General features: G+C 48.9%; 2 protein-coding genes across 7 annotated transcripts in view; one reads left to right on the forward strand and one right to left on the reverse strand.

Moving 5' to 3' along the window:
- Positions 1 to 8,861, reverse strand: part of zc3h18 (zinc finger CCCH-type containing 18) — a 19,480-nt gene extending 10,619 nt beyond the window's left edge. For all 6 annotated transcript variants that reach the window (XM_047033231.1, XM_047033232.1, XM_047033234.1 and 3 more), the window contains exons 1-9: positions 8,669 to 8,861; positions 6,953 to 7,914; positions 5,551 to 5,635; positions 5,160 to 5,311; positions 4,965 to 5,060; positions 4,205 to 4,356; positions 3,658 to 3,687; positions 3,415 to 3,535; positions 3,038 to 3,321 (exon numbers count right to left, since the gene is read on the reverse strand). In XM_047033231.1, coding sequence (XP_046889187.1) covers positions 3,038 to 3,321; positions 3,415 to 3,535; positions 3,658 to 3,687; positions 4,205 to 4,356; positions 4,965 to 5,060; positions 5,160 to 5,311; positions 5,551 to 5,635; positions 6,953 to 7,900 — 1,868 coding nt within the window. In that variant the 5' untranslated portion in view covers positions 7,901 to 7,914; positions 8,669 to 8,861. The remainder of the gene's footprint in view (positions 1 to 3,037; positions 3,322 to 3,414; positions 3,536 to 3,657; positions 3,688 to 4,204; positions 4,357 to 4,964; positions 5,061 to 5,159; positions 5,312 to 5,550; positions 5,636 to 6,952; positions 7,915 to 8,668) is intronic.
- A 4,491-nt stretch (positions 8,862 to 13,352) lies between these two features.
- On the forward strand, positions 13,353 to 19,095 carry trhr2 (thyrotropin releasing hormone receptor 2). The gene is made up of 3 exons (XM_047034362.1): positions 13,353 to 13,881; positions 14,138 to 14,558; positions 18,000 to 19,095. Exons 1-3 carry the CDS (start codon positions 13,496 to 13,498, stop codon positions 18,897 to 18,899), a joined length of 1,707 nt encoding a protein of 568 aa, XP_046890318.1. The 5' UTR covers positions 13,353 to 13,495; the 3' UTR covers positions 18,900 to 19,095.
- The last annotated feature ends 7,441 nt before the right edge of the window (positions 19,096 to 26,536 follow it).

Raw genomic sequence — 26,536 nt, forward strand, 5'->3', positions numbered from 1 at the left:
GAAATATCAATGAGGCAAACACGGGTGGGAAATCTGAGCTGGTGATGTAACAGAGCCTGGCCGGCTGGTGAGGCAGATGTAAACAGTCAACCAACTCCATGCTAGGGGCTCTCCCTCCACTTTCCACTGTTGATTCCAAGACCATGTACCCAGCCCTCCGACTCAAAGCTAATGGTGCGTTTCTCCCTCCCCATCTCTCAGTGTCCCTGTGTGGTGGCAGCCTGGCATCACCATGACATCATACAGGGAACCGCTCCACTCCGGACTCTCTTCCAGGTGGTATTGAGCAAGGATGGACTTTGGTGCCACCGTGACAGGTTTCAGTCTGTAAGTCATCCACCCTAACCCTCCTGACGTTCTCAGTCACTCTACATACCTGTCTGTCTGCCAGTCTCAGTCACTCTCCCTACCCGTCTGTCTGCCAGTCTCAGTCACTCTCCCTACCTGTCTGCCAGTCTCAGTCACTCTCCCTGCCCGTCTGTCTGCCAGTCTCAGTCACTCTCCCTACCCGTCTGTCTGCCAGTCTCAGTCACTCTCCCTGCCTGTCTGCCAGTCTCAGTCACTCTCCCTGTCTGTCTGCCAGTCTCAGTCACTCTTCCTGCCTGTCTGTCTGCCAGTCTCAGTCACTCTCCCTGCCTGCCTGTCTGCCAGTCTCAGTCACTCTCCCTACCCGTCTGTCTGCCAGTCTCAGTCACTCTCCCTACCCGTCTGTCTGCCAGTCTCAGTCACTCTCCCTGCCTGTCTGCCAGTCTCAGTCACTCTCCCTACCCGTCTGTCTGCCAGTCTCAGTCACTCTCCCTACCTGTCTGTCTGCCAGTCTCAGTCACTCTCCCTACCCGTCTGTCTGCCAGTCTCAGTCACTCTCCCTACCCGTCTGTCTGCCAGTCTCAGTCACTCTCCCTACCCGTCTGTCTGCCAGTCTCAGTCACTCTCCCTACCCGTCTGTCTGCCAGTCTCAGTCACTCTCCCTACCCGTCTGTCTGCCAGTCTCAGTCACTCTCCCTGTCTGTCTGTCTGGCTAGTGTTTCCCACACATAGACTAATTCATTTTTTTAAACACCATTTAGGTTAAAACACCCAGCGTATTCATTCAGCTGCATTTCCCTTCCCTGCTCTCCCTTCATCTCTCTGTCACTCATGCGTCTTTCTCACATACGCACAATCACAACATCAGCACACGTTAGCAACGATGCATACCTACGCCGTTCTAGTAAGACCGACAGCTATATCAGCGAGCCTTCAGCATTAGTGCCGTAGCTAAAGGTCTAGGAAAGTTGAGGCTACTTTTCGTTGGGTACCTACTAACATGTCTTACTCGAAGGTTCCCAGTTAGGTGAGAAGTCTCAGGAGCTAGCTACTTACCCCGCGTCATGGAGCCGACCAGTTAAATAGTTATTCAACACTAGCGTTGCTACCTGCATAGGCAGAAATTATTTGCTTGTTGTTGTTTATTTTGTGACGGTGTACATCATTTTGGATTAATAATAATATAATAAAGTTATGTGTAACAAATAATTAACGAAGGAATTATTGTCCCAGCCTGACATGAAACCTCCCCCCCTCCCCCCCAAGTCAGACATGAAACCTCCCCCCCCCTCACCCAGTCAGACATGAAACAACCCCCCCCCCCCCCCCACAAATGCCTTGTAATCTGTGGGAAACGCTGCAGTCTCAGCCACTCTGCCTGCCTGCCTGTCTCAGCCACTCTCCCTACCTATCTGCCTGTCTGTCTCAGCCACTCTCCCTGCCTGCCTGTCTGTCTCAGCCACTCTCCCTGCCTGCCTGTCTGTCTCAGCCACTCTCCCTGCCTGCCTGTCTGTCTCAGCCACTCTCCCTGCCTGCCTGTCTCAGCCTGTCTGCCATCTAAAATCATCAACATGCATCACCACCCCAACAGGACATGCAACCTAAAACCTGGCAGCATGGAGCAGCTATGTGATTGAGATTTGCAGGAAGAGGCACACCTATGGAAAGAATCTCCACATTACACAGGCATCTTACAAGACACCTTGCAGGTGCTCTTAGGCAATGATGGAGCCTGTGACAGCAGTGTGACGGACTGGAGAAATCTGACCGGTTAAACCGACCTCAGTCCACACACACGCACTACTCAACTTTTCAGTTAGTCACTATGACAATATACAATGACAACTTCCTTAAAATCGCCACACCTCAACACTCGCCAGATAAAAAGAAACAGAAAACTTCCCACGTGGAACCTAGCTAGCCATGGTCCATCCCCAATAAGTCCTGTTTGTTACACAGCAGTACTGACCTGAGGGCAGGTCTGTTACACAGCAGTACTGACCTGAGGGCGGGTCTGTTACACAGCACTACTGACCTGGGGGGCAGGTCTCTTACACAGCAGTACTGACCTGAGGACAGGTCTGTTACACAGCAGTACTGACCTGAGGGCCTGTCTGTTACACAGCAGTACTGACCTGAGGGCCTGTCTGTTACACAGCAGGACTGACCTGAGGGCCTGTCTGTTACACAGCAGTACTGACCTGAGGGCCTGTCTGTTACACAGCAGTACTGACCTGAGGGCAGGTCTGTTACACAGCAGTACTGACCTGGGGGGCAGGTCTGTTACACAGCAGTACTGACCTGAGGGCAGGTCTGTTACACAGCAGTACTGACCTGAGGGCCTGTCTGTTACACAGCAATACTGACCTGAGGGCCTGTCTGTTACACAGCAGGACTGACCTGAGGGCTTGTCTGTTACACAGCAGTACTGACCTGAGGGCAGGTCTGTTACACAGCAGTACTGACCTGGGGGGCAGGTCTGTTACACAGCAGTACTGACCTGAGGGCCTGTCTGTTACACCGCAGTACTGACCTGAGGGCCTGTCTGTTACACCGCAGTACTGACCTGAGGGCAGGTCTGTTACACAGCAGTACTGACCTGAGGGCCTGTCTGTTACACAGCAGGACTGACCTGAGGGCAGGTCTGTTACACAGCAGGACTGACCTGAGGGCAGGTCTGTTACACAGCAGTACTGACCTGAGGGCCTGTCTGTTACACAGCAGTACTGACCTGGGGGGCATGTCTGTTGGAGAGCGAGGCACTTTCAGAGGCTTCTCCTCCTTCTCCTTCTTCTCCTTGGGCTCCTTGGCCTCCCGCAGGGGCCTCTCCCTCGGCCTCTCCTTCTCGTCTCTCTTCAAGCGGTCCCTCTCCCACTCCTCCTTCCTGCGCATCCTCTCCTTCTCTCGCTCCCTCTCTCGCTCCCTCTCCCGCTCCCTCTGCCGGCGCTCCCTCTCGCGGTGGTCCCGCTCCCTCTCACGGTCCCGATGACGCTCCCTGGGGTCGCGCTCGCGCTCCTGCGTGAGTGGGTGGTTAGATAAGTCACACACACACACACCAACCTGTGCCACGGTGTGTACTTCCAGTGCGGCGGCGGTGGGGGTACTCACAGTATAATGATAGGGCAGAGGGGGGGGCTCTGTGTACTGGACTCTGAAGTTCTCATACTGCCCTCCTCTCCACAAGGCTTCCATCTCATAGTCATAGTATGGGTCTGGGTATGGTTCCCCACTGCAGACACACACACACACGGTTTCTCTTGTGTTGTCTATGGCTAGTGACGTGGGCCAATAAAGCATTTGAAGAGCAAGAGGAGGCATAAGAAGGTTTGTCTGGAACATGTGCTCACTCACCCGTAGAGAGGCTCTCTGAAGTCAATCTCACTGAGGGGGGGGGGGGGGGGGGGGGGGGAGACAGGAAACAGAAGACTGCTGGTGAAACAGTGGCTAGCGACACAAACACAACACGATGCAGTCTCACTCGATACATACACAAACGACTACTGATGCTTGGTCATAGCAAACAGTAGCACAGACAGTTTGCTGTCCATTGACAGTAGAAAAGACTGTGTTTCAGATCTGGGTTGAAGGCCTTCCATCCTGGCAATAGACATCGACCCTCATGACAAATGTGTCCCTAGTGCTTTCAACTGGTGTTGTCTGGACTTTACCGTCCTGGGCTTTACCAATGGGACTTTTGGGTCTGTACGGCATCAGGCAAAATCAGTCAAGCACAGATACAGGCCAGATCCATCAAGCACAGATACAGGCCAGATCCATCAAGCACAGATAGAGGCCGGATCCATCAAGCACAGATACAGGCCGGATCCATCAGGCACAGATACAGGCCTAAACAGGATGTCTGGGCCTGGCTTTTAGCCAGACTTCCTGCTGGTCTTACTCTCTGATGTCGCGCGTGATACGGTAGCTCCGCTCCCTGAAGAAGTCGTTCTCTTTGTCGAAGTCTCGTTCGTCCTCCCCGATCGTCACGTTGAAGCGTTTCTCCTCAAAGTCCGGTTCCTGTTCTTTGCGTATCGTAGCTTTCTTCAGCACCTGCAGGGCCCCAGTGAGGACGTCACATTGATGAGCAAGCACACACACACACACACAATAACACACACAACCACCACGCACACACACAAACAAGCACACACACACAATAACACAGGAGGTGAATGGAACAAGGGGGAACGTCGATGGTCTTAGTGCACAGTGCTGGGGGCAGTGTTGAGGGACTGGTGAGTGGTCTAGCCTGCTTAATGCTTGTTCGGTTCTGCGTTCTCAACGTCATGTGCGAGTGTTGCGGAGGCGTGCTCAGCATTTATAGTTGTGCGGCCTTGTTGTGTAGATGGCCATTGCATTTGTTTTACACTAGGCGGCGCAATTGCGGACAATGGCGGTCGGTTTGGTTGTAGCGCAGGAAGATACTGTGGTTTGGTAAACAAAATAATATTTTGGGCCTCTTCCCCAATATAGCTAGCTAGCTACCTAGCTATGAGGAAAGAAGCAAATGGACGGACGATGAGCTGGAAGAATGTGTTTGCTTAAATGTAAATAGAAACCCAGACAGAAGACGCAACAAGGCTCTGGGGAGGGGGGGTATCCTTAACATACAGGTGTTACTCTGTGTGACCGTGACCATGGCTTGGATGGTGTGGTACCTCTTTGGCGTGCCTCAGGCCCCTCTCCCAGGCACTCTCGACTGGGGGCTCCACTGGAGGGGGGGGCGGGGGCAGCTCCTCTACCACAGGGGCACCCTGGTGGTGGGGAGGGGGGCACAGTTAAACCCACAACACACAACCATACTCAGAAAGACACACATTAGAACATAGTCCGAACATTGGAACGTGGCCTACCCAGGGGTTGTTGGGCATGAGTGCGTGTGGCGCCCCCCCGGGCGGGGCTCCGTTGGGGGAGAAGGGGTCTGGCTTGCTGATGAGTGAGTAGTTGCCCTTGTCGTTCACCCCAGGGTGGATGAACCTGCAGCTCATGCCCCAGGTGCAGTTTCCTGTGGACGGGGGACAGATGTTGGTGAGGATTAGCTTTGAATGATTTTCTAAAGATCTGAAGAAGATATGTATTCAAACCCTTTTCTCTCCAACTCGTGATGCAACAATAACTTCCATCATTGATGTAAAGATGAATGGCTCCCTCTACTGTTAAGTTTCAGTATGCTTTAACACCTCTTATCGTTATGTTTGTATGATCCTGTGTATATGTGTGTTTGTGCACTTCTGGACCACTCACCTTTAATAAAGAACCGACAGATTGGCCGAGGTCTGATCTTGCGGTCCATGGGGTCTTTGACCTCCCCCTCCTCCAGGTCATCATCCTAAAAACCAACACACCACACATCATCCCTAACTCATACAGAACACTACACATCATCCCTAAGTCATACAGAACACCACACATCATCCCTAACTCATACAGAACACCACACATCATCCCTAACTCATACAGAACACCACACATCATCCCTAACTCATACAGAACACCACACATCATCCCTAAGTCATACAGAACACCACACATCATCCCTAACTCATACAGAACACCACACATCATCCCTAACTCATACAGAACACCACACATCATCCCTAACTCATACAGAACACCACACATCATCCCCATATCCTACAAAACACCACACATCCTCCCTACATTCTACAAAACACCACACCAGCCACACATCCTACAAAACACCACATTCTCACATCCTACAAAACACCAAAATATATATCCTCCCTACATTCTACAAAACACCACACATCCTACAAAACACCCCACATCCTCCACACATCCTACAAAACACCACACATCCTACAAAACACCACATCCTCCCTACATCCTACAAAACACCACATCCTCCCTACATCCTACAAAACACCACACATCCTCCCTACATCCTACAAAACACCACATCCTCCCTACATTCTACAAAACACCACATATCCTCCCTACATTCTACAAAACACCACAAATCCTTCCCACATCCTACAAAACCCCACACATCCTCCCTACATCCTACAAAACACCACAAATCCTTCCCACATCCTACAAAACACCACACATCCTCCACACATCCTACAAAACACCACATCCTCCCTACATCCTACAAAACACCACACATCCTCCCTACATCCTACAAAACACCACATCCTCCCTACATTCTACAAATCACCACATCCTCCCTACATTCTACAAAACACCACACATCCTTCCTACATCCTACAAAACACCACACATCCTCCCTACATTCTATAAAACACCACACATCGTACAAAGCACCACATATCCTAGGGAGTCAGATGGCTGAGCGGTGAGGGAGTCTGGCTAGTAATCAGAAGGTTGCTGGATCGATTCCCCGCCGTGCCAAATGACGTTGTGTCCTTGGGCAAGGCACTTCACCCTACTTGCCCTGGATAAGAGCGTCTGCTAAATGACTAAATGTAATGTATATCCTCACATCCTCCAAAACAACATACACTGTATCGCCCCCTTGTCCTACATAACACCACACTGATGTGTGGACGATTCCCCCCATGTTTGCGAGGTGACAGAAGAATACACAGCATCCTCCTCAGACAACTCCGGTTCAGACTGTACAGCCAGCGTGTGGGAGGATGTCGACCCAGTGAAGACTTACGTCGATCTCTCCCTCGTCGATCTCTCCGTCGTCCTCGTCCTTCTTTTTGTCCCTGAACGAGTCCCTCCGCCCCCTCTCCATCGCCCTGCCGTCCTCAGGCCTCTTCGCCTCTTTGGGCGACGGCGGCAGGATGCGTTTCTTCTCCTTCTTCTTGACGCTCTTGTTCTCTCGGTCCTCCCGCTCCTCCTCCCCCGGATCCCTCTCGCCCTCCTCCTCCTCGTCCTCCTCCTGCTGCTGCTGGGGGGCGCTGGGCTCCTCGGGGACCTCCTCGTCATAGTCCAGCTCGTGTTCGTCCAGCTCCCGGGACACGGAGGACGCCTCCTCCTTCATCTCCCTCAGCACCACCGCTCTCCTTTGGCTCCTCTCGTCCTCCTCGTCCTCATCCTCCTCCTCGTCCTCCCCCTCGCGAGGCTCGACACCCGCGGAGGAGCCCACGCCATCGTCCCCTTCCTCCTCCTTCTCAGTCCTCCCTCGCCCTTCGTCCTCCACCTCTTCGGCCAGGGAGAACCTGGGCCTTCCTCTGTACGGTTCTGAATCAGGAGACTGGGGCGTGTCCTCAATGACTCTGTCCTCGCCCTCGTCATCCTCCTCAGCTGATTGGATGGTCTGTGGACCATCCCCATCCAACAGCACGACAGTCTCCTCATCCTCCTCCAGCTGCTCCATCCCCATGTGTTCCAATCTTGCCCCTGTCTGCTCCTCGTCCTCAGCGTCAGAGACAAGCTCCTGGACCACCTTCTCCTCGTCTTCGTCCAGCTCTGAGTCCCCTCCTCCCTCACCGTCCTCCAGCCTGTCCTGGTCATCCTCATTGAGAAGTTCGCTGTCTGAAATCAACCTGTCCTCCTCATCATCCTCCTCCTCCGGAGAGTCCAGCAGCTCGTTGTCCGACAGCCCCTTCTCTTCCTCAGGCGACTGGGGGGACAGGGTGGGGCTTTCAGGAGTGTCCATCGGAGAACGTGCCACTGGAGAAAGACAAATACCATGCAAAAGATGGTTAATACGTGAAGAGAATATAGTATATTTGACAACCAAAACGTACACTTGTACACATGACTACAAATTATGTTTCACAACACAAACGTTAGATGGAACATGAATGTAATTACCGTTACTTAAAATTATTGTATGTATATTACATGTTTATCTAATACAACCCTTTCAATTACCAAGTTCTGCGTTTGGTAGGTCATATTACGATGTGCACTAATACCCAGACATCAGATTAGCGGCACGCAATACATGGGTAAATGGGCTAGTTACTGTTCAATATTTCAAACATGCCCGAAACTCATTTGTAAAATGCTAACTATTCTTTGCAAATGTAGTTAATCCGCTTTCAATAAATAAAGTATAAATCTGGAAACTGTCCATTCGTCAGTAAGCTAGCTCTAGGTACTAGCTAACTTATGCTAGTTGCGGTCCAGCTACGATGTGGATCACTGATAGCCTACCCAGCAACAGTTAGCCAGCTAGGCTAGGTAGGCCCTAAATTTGACAGCGCGGTGAAAAAGACAAGATACATTAAACATATCTCCGAACTATACAACTCGCGTGTTTTAACAAAGTTCCTACCAAATCCACACACTAAAATCAACTTGACACGGACAATATTGCTCTACGATCGGCTATGAAAGCATGCTTTTCTACAATGCAGCCATCCCTTTTCTCACCAACCAAGTTGCTTATGTCCGCTAATATTTGAAGGAATTCAGTCACCTTTTCAGCCTGAACCTCTTTGAAGACAGGGTCGACGTCTTAGGAACTACCCAGCTTTTTTATTTCAGTTTTTACTCTCCAGTGTTAATTAGTGTATGTCTGATTTATCCGCTATGTTGAAGAAAACAAAAAAACCTGCACGATACAGAGAGAGCGGCCATCTATGGCGGCCATTACATTTACGTCATCAAGATACGACTGTGTAGATCGCCGCGCTCACGGCACCCGTGCCCATAGTGCCCCCCTCCCCCTATCATCATCAAATTGCCTAACCAGAACCTACAATTGAAAGGAAAATTAGAGTAACAGAATTAAAAACGGATTAGTGTTGAAGGAAACAGTACAATGCAAACGAGGCCCACATTATTTTCAAGAACATAAAACAAATGCCCCTAAAAGTTATAACCCATAATATCAACCACCGACTGGGCTAATTAAAAACTGTAGTGCTTTTTTGGCGACTTATTTGAAAACCACGTCCTGAGACAAGAATGGCAGCGTCTGAGCGCTAGGTGGGGGAAATGAGTCATGAAAAGTAAGAAGCGCTCAACTCCTTGGCACCAAGGAATCAGCGCACAAGTGAGCGGTTGGAGAGGTATGATCAGAGCGCAGAGAAGACAACTCCATGTTAGTGTTCTGGTCCACCGAACTGTCCACAGGCTAACTTGGATAAATAAGACAAATCTGATCCCCACAAGGCTATATTTGTGTCATAAAAGACGGACAGAATTTGCAGATGGAGAAGACATAGAAGGGGATAGTGTGTCGGCACACTTGGTTATGAGGTAAGGTTATTCGCGTTTTGACTTGCCCGTTGGCAGCTGATGCTTAAGATGTAAAGAAGTTGTGATTAATTTTGTATTTACTGAAGACCATAACCTATGCAACATTGTCAGTCTACATGTACTGATAAAAGCCCTAATTACAATAATGTATTAAACACTTGTTTGTATAACAAACCATGGAATCAAAGTAATTACATCTGGAACAGTACTCTTAGTGGGATTGCTGAATGTCACAAAAAAAAAAACGAATAATACACCATGTTCTTGGTCCAGTCAGATTAATGCTATTGGAGATGCAAATACCTGCTCATATTTTTATCATTTCCATCACATGGCACTATCTATGACCAGTTTAGTATGTTGTTGTGTGAGGAGTTAAGTGCTTGTTAAATGAATAATGCAGCTATATTTTATTCATTTCTGTTTCACATGACTTGTCTTTCTAGAATGACATTTCTGTAATTCATTTTCATCTGAATCATAGTAAGTTGCACATAGCACTTCTGGCATCATTTAACATCATCAATATTTATTAGTCATGATCTGTGGTCATGAACTGGCCAGATGCTTGTGGGAGACTGACTACATAAATCTGTAGGATAAGAGCTGTGGTTGCCTCGGGACAGGCTAAACTAAGTACTCAAGAGAATCAAAATCCCATTTCAGGGTGGGGGTAGGGGGGAGACACTGGGGGGGGGTCATCCAGGGCCATGAAGGACAGTATAGAATCTGCCTTAGGGGTGAATGACCCAGAGCATCAGCAGCAGACCATGCTGTGGCTGAGCACAGCTGTGCTCCTCTCGTGAAGAACAGACCGAGAGAACTGAGTCACAGAAAAGTCACTGACTTTGATAGGCAATTTCAGATTATGCCACATTTCAACCCAGTGATTAACTAAGTGCACAGCGCCGTGTGAAGTGTTGTCTCAGTCAAGGCTCAGTGTCTTCTCTAATCCCTGGGGAAATAAATGGGCTTGGGCTGGAGTTGAGGAGCAACGCAACATGAAGGATTGTTCGTCTAACCACCGTGAGGAGCAATTTCTTTAGCTTGGTTTAATCTCGATTGTGCATGCGCACACACACGGACACACTGAACACGCACGCCTGCATGCACACATGCAGACACACACGCGTACACACACATTATTGACAAAGTTTGGTATTGGTTTTTCTGTATTGTATAAACACTTGTTATTATTGTAGGAAGTTTTATAGATTTTTATTCTGGGCTTAAAATAGCAGCCACTATCCCTGCAAAGCAAAGTTATGAATGGATATTCATTTCAAACAAACTTTACTGGGCTGTAGACATGGGGAGAGGAGACAGGTCTCAGGCTGACAGTTGGAAGAAAATATAAATGACTTTTCGTTTCATGTCCGCCTCAATTTATTAGACAGAGCCCTCAGGAGGGGAGATCCAATCTCATTTACAAAGCAGAGAAACAGGGAATGACCAGCAGAGGCCTGGCATGTTTATGCTCCCAGTCACTCTCACTCACTGACTCACACCCTCACCTGCTGGTACCCTCATCCACTGGTACCCTCACTGACTCACTCACTGACTCACACCCACACCTGCTGGTACCTTCATCCACTGGTACCCTCACTCACTCACTCACTCACTCACTCACTCACTCACTCACTCACTCACTGACTCACACCCTCACCTGCTGGTACCTTCATCCACTGGTACCCTCACTGACTCACTCACTGACTCACACCCTCACCTGCTGGTACCTTCATCCACTGGTACCCTCACTGACTCACTCACTCACTCACACCCTCACCTGCTGGTACCTTCATCCACTGACTCACACCCTCACCTGCTGGTACCCTCACTCACTGACTCACACCCTCACCTGCTGGTACCCTCACTGACTGACTCACACCCTCACCTGCTGGTACCTTCATCCACTGGTACCCTCACTGACTCACTCACTCACTCACTCACACCCTCACCTGCTGGTACCCTCACTCACACCCTCACCTGCTGGTACCTTCATCCACTGGTACCCTCACTGACTCACTCACTCACTCACACCCTCACCTGCTGGTACCCTCACTCACTCATCCACTGGTACCCTCACTGACTCACTCACTGACCACACCCTCACCTGCTGGTACCTTCATCCACTGGTACCCTCACTGACTCACTCACTCACTCACTGACTCACACCCTCACCCGCTGGTACCTTCATCCACTGGTACCCTCACTCACTCACTCACTGACTCACACCCTCACCTGCTGGTACCTTCATCCACTGGTACCCTCACTGACTCACTCACTCACTGACTCATACCCTCACCTGCTGGTACCTTCATCCACTGGTACCCTCACTGACTCACTCACTCACTCACTCACTCACTCACTCACTCACTCACACCCTCACCTGCTGGTACCCTCACTCACTCATCCACTGGTACCCTCACTGACTCACTCACTCACTTACACCCTCACCTGCTGGTACCCTCACTCACTCATCCACTGGTACCCTCACTCACTCACTCACACCCTCACCCACTGGTACCCTCACTCACTCACACCCTCACCTGCTGGTACCCTCACTCACTCATCCACTGGTACCCTCACTCACTCAATCACACCCTCACCCACTGGTACCCTCACTCACTCACACCCTCACCTGCTGGTACCCTCACTCACTCACTCACACCCTCACCTGCTGGTACCCTCACTCACTCACTCACTCACACCCTCACCCACTGGTACCCTCACTCACTCACACCCTCATCCACTGGTACCCTCATCCACTGGTACCCTCACTGGTACCCTCACTGGTACCCTCACTTATTCACACCCTTACTTACTCACACACTACCACAATACCTTTGCTCATGCATATACTCATTTACTCACTTACTTTCTCATTCACCTATTCGCTTACTCACTCACTCGCTTACTCATTCCCCTTCCCCCCAGTCACTCACCCGCTCAGTCCCAATCCCTTGTCTAACATGCACTAGAAAAACAAATTGTATTACATGTCTTTCTTTCCCAGCATACAGTGGTCATTACATTATATAATTTTATAATCGGAATAACATGAAAACATCTATATCACAAGGAGAAGTCTCACTGACATGCAGGCTGGCGTTGCTGGCTGACTAACTGATTGGCTGGCTGGCTGCACTACCTAGCTGTCCAACCGGCTGGCCGCTTTGGTTGGTTGTGCTGGCTGGCTGACTGGCTGGCTGGCTCGCTAACTGTCTGGCTAAGTGGTTGAATGGTTGAAACTGAAAAATGAGCAGAACCAAAAGGCCTCATTTGAATAATTGCCTGTAAAGCATGTGGTGCCTGCATGGTGCTGATGTTAAGGTCACAGGTTCCATAAGCCTGCAGGTAAACCACCAGAAGACTCAGAGAACTGAGAACACTTTAAAATGGCCCTTACTTACCACCATGGTGTTTAGACAAGTTGACACTGCTTGTCACTGAATTCTGACAACCTGAATCTGTCATTCCCAGTCAGATCAAATCAAATGTATTTGTATAGCCCTTTTTACACGCAAGCATGTCACAGAGGGCTTCACATACGCCCATAGAACTGCCCCTCAACCAACCTAAAGCTAAAGTCAGCTGTAATCGTGCGCTCGTTTTACCATGCCTGTGCAATAACAACTATCAGCATGTCAGGGTGAACACTCCCCATGGTCTATTTATGACAAGTTATGTTCACTTCTTTCTCTGATTTGCAGCTGGATCAATTGAAAGCTCATCTGCGCTAAAGATCCCAGGGAAAATCGACATGTTGATTTGATGAAAATCAAATTACGTCCCTGTAAGACCTGTGTCTGAGGAGATGAACTACCATCTTATTGGAAAGGCCAAGAGAAACAAAGAAGGTAAAGCATCTTTCAAGAGGAACATTGGACCCGTTCAGCCATCCACCCGCCATGTTTAAACAGCGTGTTCATTTACTAGTAACTTCTCACCGACGCACCGACAGAAAGAGACAGAACCTCTATTGAATCCCAGCTTCAATCCTATTCACACAAACGGCTCAATCCTCACGTCACCATCAAACATGGCTGAAAATGGGAGCTTGAGAATGGACACGCCCACCAACATCTCATTGGTCAGCCCCGGGGACCCTGTCTACCAATCCCTGGAGTATAAGACGGTGTCCGTCTTCCTGGTGCTGCTGGTCTGTGGTGTGGGAATCGTGGGCAACGTCATGGTGGTCTTGGTCGTCCTTACGACGCGCCACATGCGCACGCCCACCAACTGCTACCTGGTGAGCCTGGCGGTGGCCGACCTGACGGTGCTGGTGGCAGCCGGACTGCCCAACGTCTCCGACAGCCTGACGGGCACCTGGGTGTTTGGCCACGCGGGCTGCCTGGGCATCACCTACCTGCAGTACCTGGGCATCAACGTGTCCTCCTGCTCCATCACTGCTTTCACCGTGGAGAGGTGAGAGACACTGCCGTCCGAAACCACGGTCGCACCTGGGTCAGGTTGGGGCGCGTTTTGATTTGGCGACGCTTCTCGGGCATCAGCACGTCCTCAGTCTCCGATGCAGCCTTTTGCCGCAGAGGAAGTGACGCGTGCGCCACCTGGGCCCGACCCAGGCCTGTGACACGGGTCGATGGCAAAGTCGTTTGGGTGGATTTGGATTCTGGAAGCGAGTCGTTCGTAGCTTCCTCTGACATCATCTGTTTGTCTCCAGGTACATCGCCATATGCCACCCCATGAGGGCTCAGACGGTGTGCACGGTGTCCCGGGCCAAGCGCATCATCGCGGGAGTGTGGTCGTTCACCTGCGTGTACTGCATGCTGTGGTTCTTCCTGGTGGACATCCACGTGGGGCGTGACGGCACGGTGCAGTGCGGCTACAAGGTCTCACGCAGCCTCTACCTGCCCGTCTACCTCATCGACTTTGCCATCTTCTACGTGGTGCCCCTCCTCGTCGCCATCGTGCTGTATGGCCTCATCGCCCACATCCTGTACCTCAGCCCGCTGCCTAACTGCCCCGAGGCGGCGGGGGGCGCGGCGAACGCCACCACGCTGCGCCGCAGCTGCTGCCGCGAGCCCCCGGAGAAGGGGAGTCGGCAGGGCCGGCCCAAGAGTGCACTGTCGTCCAGGAAACAGGTGTGTTCCAGGACGCCCCAGATACGCACTTTGTCTCCATTTCTCTCCTGTCACCCTCTCCTCACCCCCCCTCACCCTCTCCCCTCACCCCCTCCTCTCAGTCCTCCTCCTTCTTCATTCCTCCTCCATCACCAGATTGACCGGGGGGATTAGCCCACTGTCACTTCTGCTAAGTGGTCAGCGCTTTCCAAAGCCTGGTGACATGGCATAAATTTACCTCCAGACGTGTAATGGTTTCTTCTTCTTCCCTGGGCCCTGTTTGGCAGCTCTCTCTCTCTGTGGAGCAGGAAGACCTTCCAGAAGAGATGCTTTACTGAGCTCTCAATGTGTTATTGGAAAGCCCGTAATTGCATGTGTCCACTCATCGGTGTGATGGTGAGGCTGGGGTCATTATCGTCCATGGCAGTGTCCGCTCTATCATGTCAGGTTCTGCCTCTAGAAGACACAGTTCAGCCGGAGCACATTCCATCCAATAAGAAGAAAGCATTTCATGGTTCTCAGAATGGTAAATTAATAGGTGTTTTGAATGGTTTGAATGGCCATCTTTAAATTGAAAATATGTTTGCCATCTAATGTTCAATCCATCTCTTGGGATTAGGTTATGATTTAGAGTGTATTTATGAGTTAGAGCTCCTGCCACTGGGCCTGTGTGCCAAGTGTCACTTCATACCTCCCAGAATCAACATTTATTCCTGAAGAGATTCAATTGCACAGCAAAGGTTGTTTCCCTGCATTTTTTACTTTATTTCAAATTTTGTACAAGGAAGTTTTAGGGGGAAACACACCGCCTCTAGGCTTCATTGCAGTAATAAATAACACATTAGGGTGAAATTAACTGGCGTCCAGTTATTTTGATTGTATGCTGTGGTTGGAATGTCGTATTAGAATCTAATGATGGAGATCCCCAAGTAAATAGGTAAGGGGACGCTTGAATGCTCAGGTCTTTGCAAAGATCAAAGGTCATAGCTCTAGGAAGAACAGATCATCAGCCTGATAGACCATTGATCTATGGATCCACTACCCCGCCCACCTAATGGAGGATCATCCAGGAACACATTAGGAACAAATAGGCTACCGGGAACATAATAGGCTGTCTGAACCATATAAAATGACTGGACTACCGTAGGGTGTCTGGACCATAATAAATGACTGCCTGGACCATAATAAATGACTGCATGGACCTTAATATATGACCTGCAATGATCATAATATATGTACACTGACTGGACCATAATATAAAGTAGGGTCTGCCTGGACCAATAAATATAGGCTGCCTGGACCATAGTATACATAGACTGACTGAAATGAATAAATAGACTGACTGGGCCAGAGCTAGTAGAACGAGAAGAGAAAGGTCTACACCTCAACCTCGTTGACAGCTGAATACAATTGTAGTGAATTTGTAAATGTAAACATGCGCTCATGTATATGGGTGGGAATGCACGTGTGTGCTTGCTTTGTGTGCACGTTCAGTGCGTGAACACACGTTTACGAACGTGTGGCAGTGAAGATCCTAATCGTCAGTGTTCAAAGGGGGTTTCATTTGAACGTAAGATTTGCATCATGTGATTTGGGATTTGCTCTAAAGTGTGCTTAATGCTGGAGATGATGTCATTCCCTTAGTTCCTCAACAGGCTCGCCTTGCTCCTCTGTTCTCGAGACTGATATGATCAGATAACGAGCGCAATAAGCCTCTGTTCTGAGAACCACACGTCTATGACTGTGATCTCCTCAAAAATCTTGCCAAGCAGCAGACCTGACGGGCACATGGCCACAAAATACTCGAGGGGGATTTGTCTGATATCCACCACTTGCTTTGGTGTCGTTTGTCCGTTGGTGGGATTTATAGATAATCAATCAAACGCACCTCTTGTATCTGACTGTAGGAGGTCCTTGTGGCTTCAGGTGTCTGATTGGTTACAGCAGCATATTTACTGGGAGACCAGACACCGTCAGCAGGACAGGTTAACCTGTTTTCTACCTACAGTGAACCCGTGTCACTTGCTCTAATCGGTGCATCTGTCGTGTGCAGCGACCTGCTCTGGCAGCGCCGCGTCGGGCTGTGTAGTCCCGCTCATCTGGAGTGACAGTAATTAGATTTGAATTCAGAATGTCGCGGTGATCCGCGCGCCTCTCATTATCACGCCGGTTGATAATTAGAAGAGCGACTCTCCGCCTCTCTCCTGTTCAATTACGCGCTTAGTTACGCTGCAGCGGATCCCTTTATTTCACCTGAGAAGGCTTCTGTCACCCCCGTGCGCGTTCTCACGGGGCTGCTTATCTCACTTAGCATTTACCGCTAAAGAGACGCGGGTGATACTAAACCCTGTTATCGTCATGCCAACGCCTCGCGCCTTTGTTCTGCTCTGATCAAAAACCGAGAAAATGAAGAGCAAAAGGTGGCTGTGTGATTTAACAACACTGTTTTGACGCAGGAGAGAGAAATGTTTAAGGGGAAAAACAGTTACAGACAGAAAGGGGAGCTAGGGGAAGGGAGGGGGGGGGGGGTGGTGGGTAGGTGGTTGAGGAGGTGGGGTGTAGTGGAGGCCTGTGGTATTGTCTGAAAGCGATAAGGCTAATGCCTGGAGTACTGAGCTGGGTGGGACTGGGCCCTCTGTCTCAGGAGGGTTGAGGAACCTCTGCCTGAGTATGACTGTCGCCATGGTCACAAAGCCATGGGCTGAGTGATGCTGCTCTTTGCTATCTTTCCTTACCTCTCTCTTTATTCTGCCTCACCGTCTGTCTCTCTCTCTCTGCAGCTCTCTGTCTCTCTCTGTCTCTCTCCCTCTCTTTTTCTCTCTCTCTCTTGCTCTCTCTCTCTCTCTCTCTCTCTCTCTCTCTCTCTCTCTCTCTGCCTCCGGCTAATCCTCTCTCCACTCCTCCTCTCTTGTTCTCTCCCAGTCTCACCACCTCTCTCTCTCTCTCTCTCTCTCTCTCTCTCTCTCTCTCTCTCTCTCTCTCCGTCAACAGCATTCCATCTTCTTCCTCTTGCTCTTCTCTCTCCCGCCCTCTGCTCTTCTTCTCTTTCCGTGTCCATCCCTGCGTGTCTTCCATTCCCTCTCTTTCCCTCAGTTTCTCTTGTACTACACCCAACTCCTGTCGCCCCAGGCCCCCCCAGCACCCGTGGGTTTCCTACACCGAGGACAGACAGCCTGCTGGGCAGAGACGACTATCAACAGTCCCTTTTTCTACTGAGCCTCACACACATGCTCACATGCAAGCACACACTGAATAGGAGTGGGATAAGTCAAGGAGAGATCAGATGATATGAAAGATGTGTTTTCTGTTGCAATGTTAAACTGTCTTTAAAGTGCAGTGAATGGATCCAGATATGATGTCACTCTGTCTTCTTTGGCTTATTTTCAAGGTTGACCAAAACAAAGGAAAGTGTGTTCTGACAGTGTGTTCTCTAATATACCCCCCCCCCCCCCCCTTCTCCAGGTGACTAAAATGTTAGCGGTGGTTGTGATCCTTTTCGCCCTCCTCTGGATGCCCTACCGGACGCTGGTTCTGATCAACTCCTTCGTGGCCACGCCCTACCTGGATGCCTGGTTCCTGCTGTTCTGTAGGACCTGCATCTACGCCAACAGCGCCATCAACCCTGTGGTCTACAACCTCATGTCCCAAAAGTTCCGCTCCGCCTTCCGCGGGCTGTACCGGTGCCAGAGGCAGGACGGCCCCTTGCGGAGGATGTCCTTGGTGCTGACCAGCAACAGCACCGTCAGGGACCCCAGGACGCCCCAGAAGACCAGCAACGGAACCAGTGGGAAGGCCCGCCGCGTTACCATGAATTCGACTTGTTGTTCCGGTGACCTTGTGGCCTCCTCAGCCAATGACAAGAGAGACAGAGATCCGATCGACGTCTTAACTGCCAGTGGTAAAAAAGATCTAGAGTCTACTGAAAACTCAGTAGCCAGTGAAAAATGTTTGGATTGTATTGACACCTCCTTAGCCAAATTAGCCAATGATACGAGAAGTATTGATTCTATGGAAACTTCATTTGCCAATCCATCAAGAGGTATGGCTTCTGTGGACTCCTCCTTAGCCAATGACACAAGAGGTATTGATGCTTTGGAAACTTCCTTAGCCAATGACATGAGGGGTATTAGATCTACAGACATCTCCATAGCCAGTGATAAAAGGAATATAGATTCCGACGGCATCCTCTCAGCCAATGACAAGGAAGAGTTCAATCCTGAAGACATCTACCAAGAGTCAAAAACAAGGGGGGAGGACCCTTATTCTGAAGAGGACAGTGATAACTGTCTTCATGATGAGCCCAAAGCCCTTCCCAGGAAGACAGAGAGGTGTGGGGAGGGGCTGAGCCATACTGTCATATAGGGCCTGTTACCATCCAGAGAGTCTCATGATGCAGCTGTCCACTCACAGTCCAGGATGACACAGCCGTCTGGGACAGATGAACACAGCCCTCTTCTTAACTACACCCCTTCAACACCTTCTGTGGTTGGTTTATCATCCACATAATTTTTTCGTTTATTTATCCACAAAGTGCCATTGTGTGACTGCCCTTACATGTACTGGCTGAGAATACACCTTCTCCATCATCATTATTATTACCTCGTCTTAGTCCCATCATCATCTGCATTACCATTCCCATCATCATCCCCATTCCCATTATCATCGTCATGATCATTCCCAACATTGTCATCATCATCCTCATAATCATCATTATCAACAACATGTTGCTGCTTGTTAACTAATATATTAATGAATGAATATTCATGTTATTGATTATGACATACAGTATTATCTTTCCAATTCTGTTGCCAAACCAAGGGAGAAGAGGTTGTATGGGGTTTTCCTTTTTGGTTTTGAACTCTGAATCCTGCTTTCTAACGTTTAAACTGCCGTCTGTAAGGCCTAAAGCATAAATTGAAATCTGTGTATCTGTAGTAAATGTGTTCCGTGTGTGTATGATGTGTGCATGAGTTTGTGTGTGTGTTTCTGGAGATTATACTGTAAATGTATTTCTGCTCGGCCTTCATCTCAAAGCGCTAATTGTCTGTGCTTAATTATCCATCAAGGCCTCTCTAGAACATTCCATTAAAGACTGGCTGAATCCTCGGAGTCAGGCTGTATATTACACGCCTTCCATCTACTGGTCTATTCATCTGGGAGGGTGTGAATACATCCTCCCTTGGTCTTCTCCCGTATTTTGTCTGGCAGTCAGATTCCACTTCTCTTTTTATTCTCTCGCTTTCCTCTCCCTTTTCGTCTTGGCGTACCCTCTCATTCGGTCTCTATCGGAGACACTCGGAACAAAAGCAGAGCTTTTGCTGTCAGAGGTGTGAGTGTGCGTAGGAGAAGCAGAGGTTTCTCTTGCCACGTGTAGAGCCGGCAGCACCAGAAAGGCTGCTGGCGGGGTCCAGAGGGGCACAACATCTTTCACTATCTGTAATTACAACCTTCTCAGATAAAAGCTGAAAATACATGAGAAGAACTCCTATCTGTAATTATAAGTGTTTGTATCTGATATTCCTCTGGTTTGGAGACAAGAAATTGTGCCAGTTCCGTTTTTTTGGGGGGGGCTGGTGTGATTTAGCTGGTATCATTTTGAATCTTAGAGAGCTTTGATGTTGTGTCATCAGTGTGTGCTTTGTGGCTTTGAGACTTGACATCTTAATGAATGTCAAAGAGCTCGACAGATAAATCTATGCTGTTTATTGTAATGGTGAACTAGCTCTGTGTGTGGTGTGGTGTGCACGTGCAGTTTTACGATCGTGGCTGTGCTTTAACTCTACTTGAACATGGAATAAAGTTTGAAGAAACATTCTCTTTTCATCCCATTTGTTATTTCTACGTCATGTTTTTTACTCACGTTTTTTAAGGACCGTAAGTGAAGATTGGAAATGCTTTTAAAATTACTTTTTGATCAGCTGGTCTTAGGCAGGACTAGTTGTGAAATTGACTTCTCAGCAGTGATTCAAATAATAATGTATTTTTCTGTTGGTTGATTCAGGGGGTTCTTCATATTTGATAAGTCAGAATAAATGCATTGTTCTTGACTCTTTAAAGACCATTTCAGCTCCAGTAGTTTCATGATGACATTCTGAACCTACTGTAAGCTCACAGAGTTTTTTGTTACATGTATGCAGTATGGAGAGACAGAGAGAATATGGGACCCATCTGGCTGTCCGATGCTCTCTACCATGATTTCACAATCTCAAGTATTTGTCACGTCTGTACTGAGGACCCAAACGCACGACACACAAGGTTCTGGATGTGCACAGACTTTATTTGAGAGAGAGATGGGGAGGACGGTTGAGGGTAACTGGTGGATGGTGGAGCGGGGTACCTGTAGGAGGACTGGAGGAGGTGATCTGGTTGAGACAGAAACAAGGTCAGCACAAAAACAGGCGTAGTCTTGTCAGGAAACCCACAGAAAGCCAGGAATACAGACATGGGGTCAGTGATTCAACAAACTGGCGAGTAGTGGGTGACAATCCGGGGTTTAAGAGCTGTGGTGTTGATGAGGGAGTGAGCTGCAGGTGAGTTAAGCTACCGGGAGGGAGGGAAGAAGTGGAATGGATGACTGGACCTGGAAGAAACAGACTAGAACCCGGTCTGGCCTGGGACGGGGACATGACAGTATTACAGTTCTGTTTTCACCAAATGTTTTCTGTAGTTCACAATGAAGGTGCTTACTACACACATCGTGCGTAAGTGCCGTTGTCAGTGACTAACATTGTTTACCGGCGTCAACAAACCATAATAATAGTTCACATTATATTCTTTTTATACAATAATGACAGTTCATACACTTATACACAGTAATGATAGTTTGGAGGGATAATGTGTCTCCTCTGGTACTGTGGCTGCTGGACGTTTGGAGAGGATACTCATTCACATGTCAGCTGAGTGGTGGGAGAGCCACACTAGACAAGAAAAACAACTCTAGAATAAAGCATGGATCCAACCGAAGGAAGGTCAGAGGACGGTTTTTCAAAGGGAATTCAAGGATAACTGAAGAATGACTGAAGAAAATACAATCAATAAGTCAATAAGCAAACTCTCCGTTACAGTCAAGACATCTATCATGTATCAGTCAGCTTCGACCAATCAGAAAGCCTTCTCTAGCCCTGGGCCCCAAGTAGCCCTGACCCCAGGTTCCAGGCTCTGACCGGCTCACAGATGGACTGTTACTGAGGACATGATGACTTGTCCTCAGGGCCGGCCTGACCCAATAAACATTTGTTTAGGGCCCCGTGATTGGTTTGGGGCCCCCCCAAAAACAACATTTCAAAGTAAATAAAAATGATAAAAAATGACTTTGGCAAAAAAAGACTTGCCCACTTTGATTGGCCCTGACACTGTTTTTGTTTAGGGCCCCCAAACCCCGAAGGCCGGCCCTGCTTGTCCCCCACAACTGTCCTTCAACAAACAAAGTCGATGAATTAAGAGAAATACAGAGCATATTACAGGGAGAATTATAATGTATATAATAATAATAAAATAAAACAATTGTTTAAAGATTAGGTACAACTTGTACTGCAGATTGTGATTACTCTACCACAGCTTGTAAATCATTTTATTTATTAAATTTGATACATTCATAAACACTATGAATATAGTTCATACATTAACACACAATAATCATTTTATTCATACATAACATACAGTACAGTACATGCACAATAAAAAAGTAACATTAGTATAAAACACACATTTTGATCAGCTTTAACTAGCAGTGTGAGCTGTTCAATAAAACAGCGGTGTGCTGGTGATTGTGTTTGTTCTCTTCCTGTGTATGCATGCATGCATTCGTTTGTTTTGTGAGTGTGTGTGCATGTTTGTGTGTTTCTTTTGAATGCATGGTGGCGTTACAGTAATCAGAGACTGTGTGTGTGTTTGTGTGTTAGTGTGTGTCACCGTCATTATAAAACACAAGTAGAAACACGTTCAGCTGCAGCACTAGGCGTCCACTTCAATTTCTCATAGACTCCCCATGCTAATTGGGATCAACCATTCAACACATACAAATCAAAATTTTAAATCTTTCTAAAGTGCTCTTAAATGGAAGCAGACAACCTTGGATATTTACATAGATAAAACCTGATGCATTACTGTAATATTTCATATTTAAATGCATATTTAATGAATGGTGCTCTATTTAAACTGTATTACTGTAATTTGTCATTTCATGAGAAAGAGAGAGAGAGAGAGAGAGAGAGAGAGAGAGAGAGAGAGAGAGAGAGAGAGAAAGGAAGTCACGTGTAAGTGAAAGACTCCACTTCGATCTGTCTCTCCTCTCCTCCTAATATGGTTTTGACATTGAGTTTGGGGGTTGGAGAGGGGTGATGGGGGTGTGGAATGGGGGTTCTGGGCCTCACTGGGCACCCCCTGGTTGGTTTGTGCTCTGTGCGGCAAACAATAACGACCTGATCCAGCCTGCTGCTCCTCACCATGTCAATTCCATTAGATATGCTCCAGAGGCTGGGCTCAGTCCGCCTCCAGCCCACCTGGCACTCACCCTGCCTGGGCAGTTCACAGACACAGGCTGCCCCTACGCTGGAGACCTGCAGGAGACCTGAAACCTGCTGGCCAGGAGAGGAGACCCTGCAGAGAGAGAGAGAGAGAGAGAGAGAGAGAGAGAGAGAGAGAGAGAGAGAGAGAGAGAGAGAGAGAGAGCGAGAGAGAGAGAGACAGAAGAGAGAGAGAGAGAGAGAGAGAGAGAGAGAGAGAGAGAGAGAGAGAGAGAGAGAGAGAGAGAGAATGGATAGAGAGAGAGGGAGAGAGAGAGAGAGAGAGAGAGAGAGAGAGAGAGAGAGAGAGAGAGAGAGAGAGAGACAGAAAGAGAGAGAGAGAGAGAGAGAGAGAGAGAGAGAGAGAGAGAGAGAGAGAGAGAGAGAGAGAGAGAGAGAGAGAGAGAGAGGGAGGGGGGATGGGAGAGTGGGAGATAGGGGGGGTGACAGAGACAGAAGGAGGGATGAAGGGAGAAAAGTCGAGTGAAAGAGGGAGATGTCACAACACTAGCAAAGCTCCAGAGAATGAAAGATGAATGGGCCTGTCTGTTTTGGAATCCATGAACGCTGCCCTGTGAAACAAATAACTCTTTTCGAAGTGTCTTGTTTTGTTTCAGCACTACACTGTGATAGCTGTGTAGCGATCTCTCCAGTCTTTAGATCTCCTCCTCGGTCTAATGATGGAGCCCTGCTGACAGCTGGGGGGGCGTTCAACAGCATGGTGTTCACAACAAGCTCCTCACAACATGGGGAAGGTGATGGGTATAGCTTAGTGGCAGAGCATTTGACTACTGCATCAAGCGGTCACAAGTTCAAATCCCCCCATTTCATCACTTTAGATAAAAGTGTTTGCTGAATGAATACATTACTGCATGAAATCCTAAGTACCCCCACAGTGAACCAAGGGTACATTACACAGGAGTAATTTGTACGTTATTACTCTGCAGAATTATACAACGCGGTACTTGAGTCGATGTTGTTGTTGCACTGCCTTGTAATCTACGCCTCCAAAATTAGATTGTGCTGTACTTCAGATATGATATTGTTGTCTTTACTGCAGAATTTTGCAATATTGTCGTAGAGACTCTGTGTCTGTATTGATGCACCGTTTTGTATAAAATACAAAGTTCCTTGGGACTAACAAACCACTGTAATACTGTTAGAACTGTGCACTTCTAGTCCTTCACATGCTGCACTTAGTATATGGACTGTTAGCAAGTCGTTCGGGATAAAAGCATTGGTTAAATGACTGAATGCCAAGGTAACGGTGAGCTGTCTGTCTGCCAAAGCCACCAGACAGGTGCTCTTCATAAAGCTGTCTGTCTGTCCTGAATTATTCAGCATGGACGTCCTGATGTTCTGTGTTATCTTTAGACTTCAGAAAGGGGGGCAGAAACACATACACATACACAGCTGTTTTAATATACTAGATTTATGTGTGGCAACGTGACAATCCAAATAACTTCAAAAGTAGGAACAACTCAGCTGTTGTGCAGATCATTTGCAAAACAACAACAGCAACACGCTCCGTAGCTCCGGTCCCTAATGAAGCTAATGATGATGGTTGGAATCATCCCAGAGGGCTCTCTCCTGACGGTCCTTGGTTAAGACCAGGCTGTGATGGTTTCCTAAACCAAAGAAAGGGGAAGGGAGACTGGGGGTGGGGGTAGGGAAGAGATAAGACAAACTGATCCCAAATCTCAATGAGAAAAGTTTCAGAGTTAACGGAATCAAAGTTTTTTTTTACCCCCTCTCTCTCTTTCTCGGATAGAGGTAGTCAGTAGTGAATCTGTCCAGGTTCCATCAGATTATACCAATCTGCAGACAGAGTCTGTAAACGTGGGAGCTGGTGACTGTTTGAGCCTTCGATCCTTCCCTCTGCTTTTCCTCTGTCCTTCCTTCCTTCCTTCCTTCCTTCCTCCCTCCCTTCTGTCCTTAATTCCATTATCCCTTCCTTCCTTAATTCCATTATCCCTTCCTTTTTTCATTCCATTATCCCTTCCTTCCTTCATTCCATTATCCCTTCCTTCCTTGCAATATTAAACATTCCACAGGATGTAGAGCAGGAAGAGATGGAGACAGGAAGTGAAGTCACCAGTGGACCTCTATAAATAGCTGTCTAAGTCGTTGATAATTTATAAGCAGCACTGTCGAAATCAGGGCTGGAAGCTTTGCTACAACGGAGGAGGCAGAATCAGGACTGTGCTGGGGGGGGGGATCATCTCGGCCGGTCAGGTCTCCGAGGGGGGCCGGGGAGAGGGGGAGTTGCGTGGTGGTGGTGGGGGGGGGCTCATGAGACTCATTTAGAAGGGCCCTTACAGGGGGTTTTGAGAAGGGGGGGGGGGGCTACTGAGAATCACACATTTAATAGGCTATTATGAAATACCCCTACAGCAAAATGTGGCGGTAATTCATTTTGTCTGTGTGTACGTTTGTGTGTGTTTTAGGGGTGCATTGACACAGATGCAAATGTCACAGCCTGCTTTGACATTTCCTCTCTCTGCAGGACGCCTGGAGAGTGAGAGTTCCAGCCTGGTGCAGTTTCAATCACACCAGCAGCCTGTAGGACCCTGTTTACCTGTGTGTGTGTGTGTGTGTGTGTGTGTGTGTGTGTGTGTGTGTGAATATACAGTATGTGTGTGTTTCCCAGAGAATCACGGCTGAAACAGACCCTTTTGTACCTAAAACCAAATCCATGACCCAGCCTCTTCAGCTCCTCCAGACGGATGTTTGGGTCCAGCTTCTCTCTCAGATGCAGCTGGGCTTGTAAGAACATGCCCAGGTTCGATATTCAAGCCTCACGGTCGCGATACACTGCTACACTGTTCATTTGAACAGAATTGCAGAAGACTGCTGCAGAAAGATTTCTGTTGAAAACATCAAACGTCACTTTGCTCCTAAAATGGCTCACCATGTCATAGTGCACAGTACCATGAGCTTGGCAGGGGTTTAAAAGGCCGGACAGGACTCTCATTGGTCCAGCTCCGCTCTTGAACCTTAGATCATGCTTTTAACCCTGACACAACCCTGACAGAATCCAGATTTACATCATCATCCAATGTCCCCAACCGTCTTCATTGCTTTGAAGAGATTGCTGTAACAGTCATCTAGCTGAGAAGGCCAACTGTGGGTAGATCGAAAGGGCCCCAGAGGAGGACCCCAGAGGAGGGCCCAGAGGAAGGGCCCCAGAGGAGGGCCCCACAGTAGGGCCCCACAGGAGGGCCCCGGAGGAGGGCCCCAGAGGAGGGCCCCAGAGGAGGGCCCCAGAGGAGGGCCCCACAGGAGGGCCCCAGAGGAGGGCCCCAGAGGAGGGCCCCAGAGGAGGGCCCCACAGGAGGGCCCCGGAGGAGGGCCCCAGAGGAGGACCCCAGAGGAGGGCCCAGAGGAAGGGCCCCAGAGGAGGGCCCCACAGGAGGGCCCCGGAGGAGGGCCCCAGAGGAGGGCCCCAGAGGAGGGCCCCACAGGAGGGCCCCAGAGGAAGGGCCCCACAGGAGG

The sequence above is a fragment of the Hypomesus transpacificus genome, chromosome 14 (genome assembly GCF_021917145.1).
Source record: "Hypomesus transpacificus isolate Combined female chromosome 14, fHypTra1, whole genome shotgun sequence".
NCBI lineage: Eukaryota > Metazoa > Chordata > Actinopteri > Osmeriformes > Osmeridae > Hypomesus > Hypomesus transpacificus.

What these genes read in the sequence shown, in the direction of transcription:
- trhr2 (XM_047034362.1), top strand. Translation starts at nt 13,496, where the DNA reads ATGGCTGAAAATGGGAGCTTGAGAATGGACACGCCCACCAACATCTCA. An exon ending in ACTGCTTTCACCGTGGAGAG is followed by an intron (nt 13,882 to 14,137) that starts GTGAGAGACACT and finishes GTTTGTCTCCAG; the next exon opens with GTACATCGCCATATGCCACC. An exon ending in CACTGTCGTCCAGGAAACAG is followed by an intron (nt 14,559 to 17,999) that starts GTGTGTTCCAGG and finishes CCCCTTCTCCAG; the next exon opens with GTGACTAAAATGTTAGCGGT.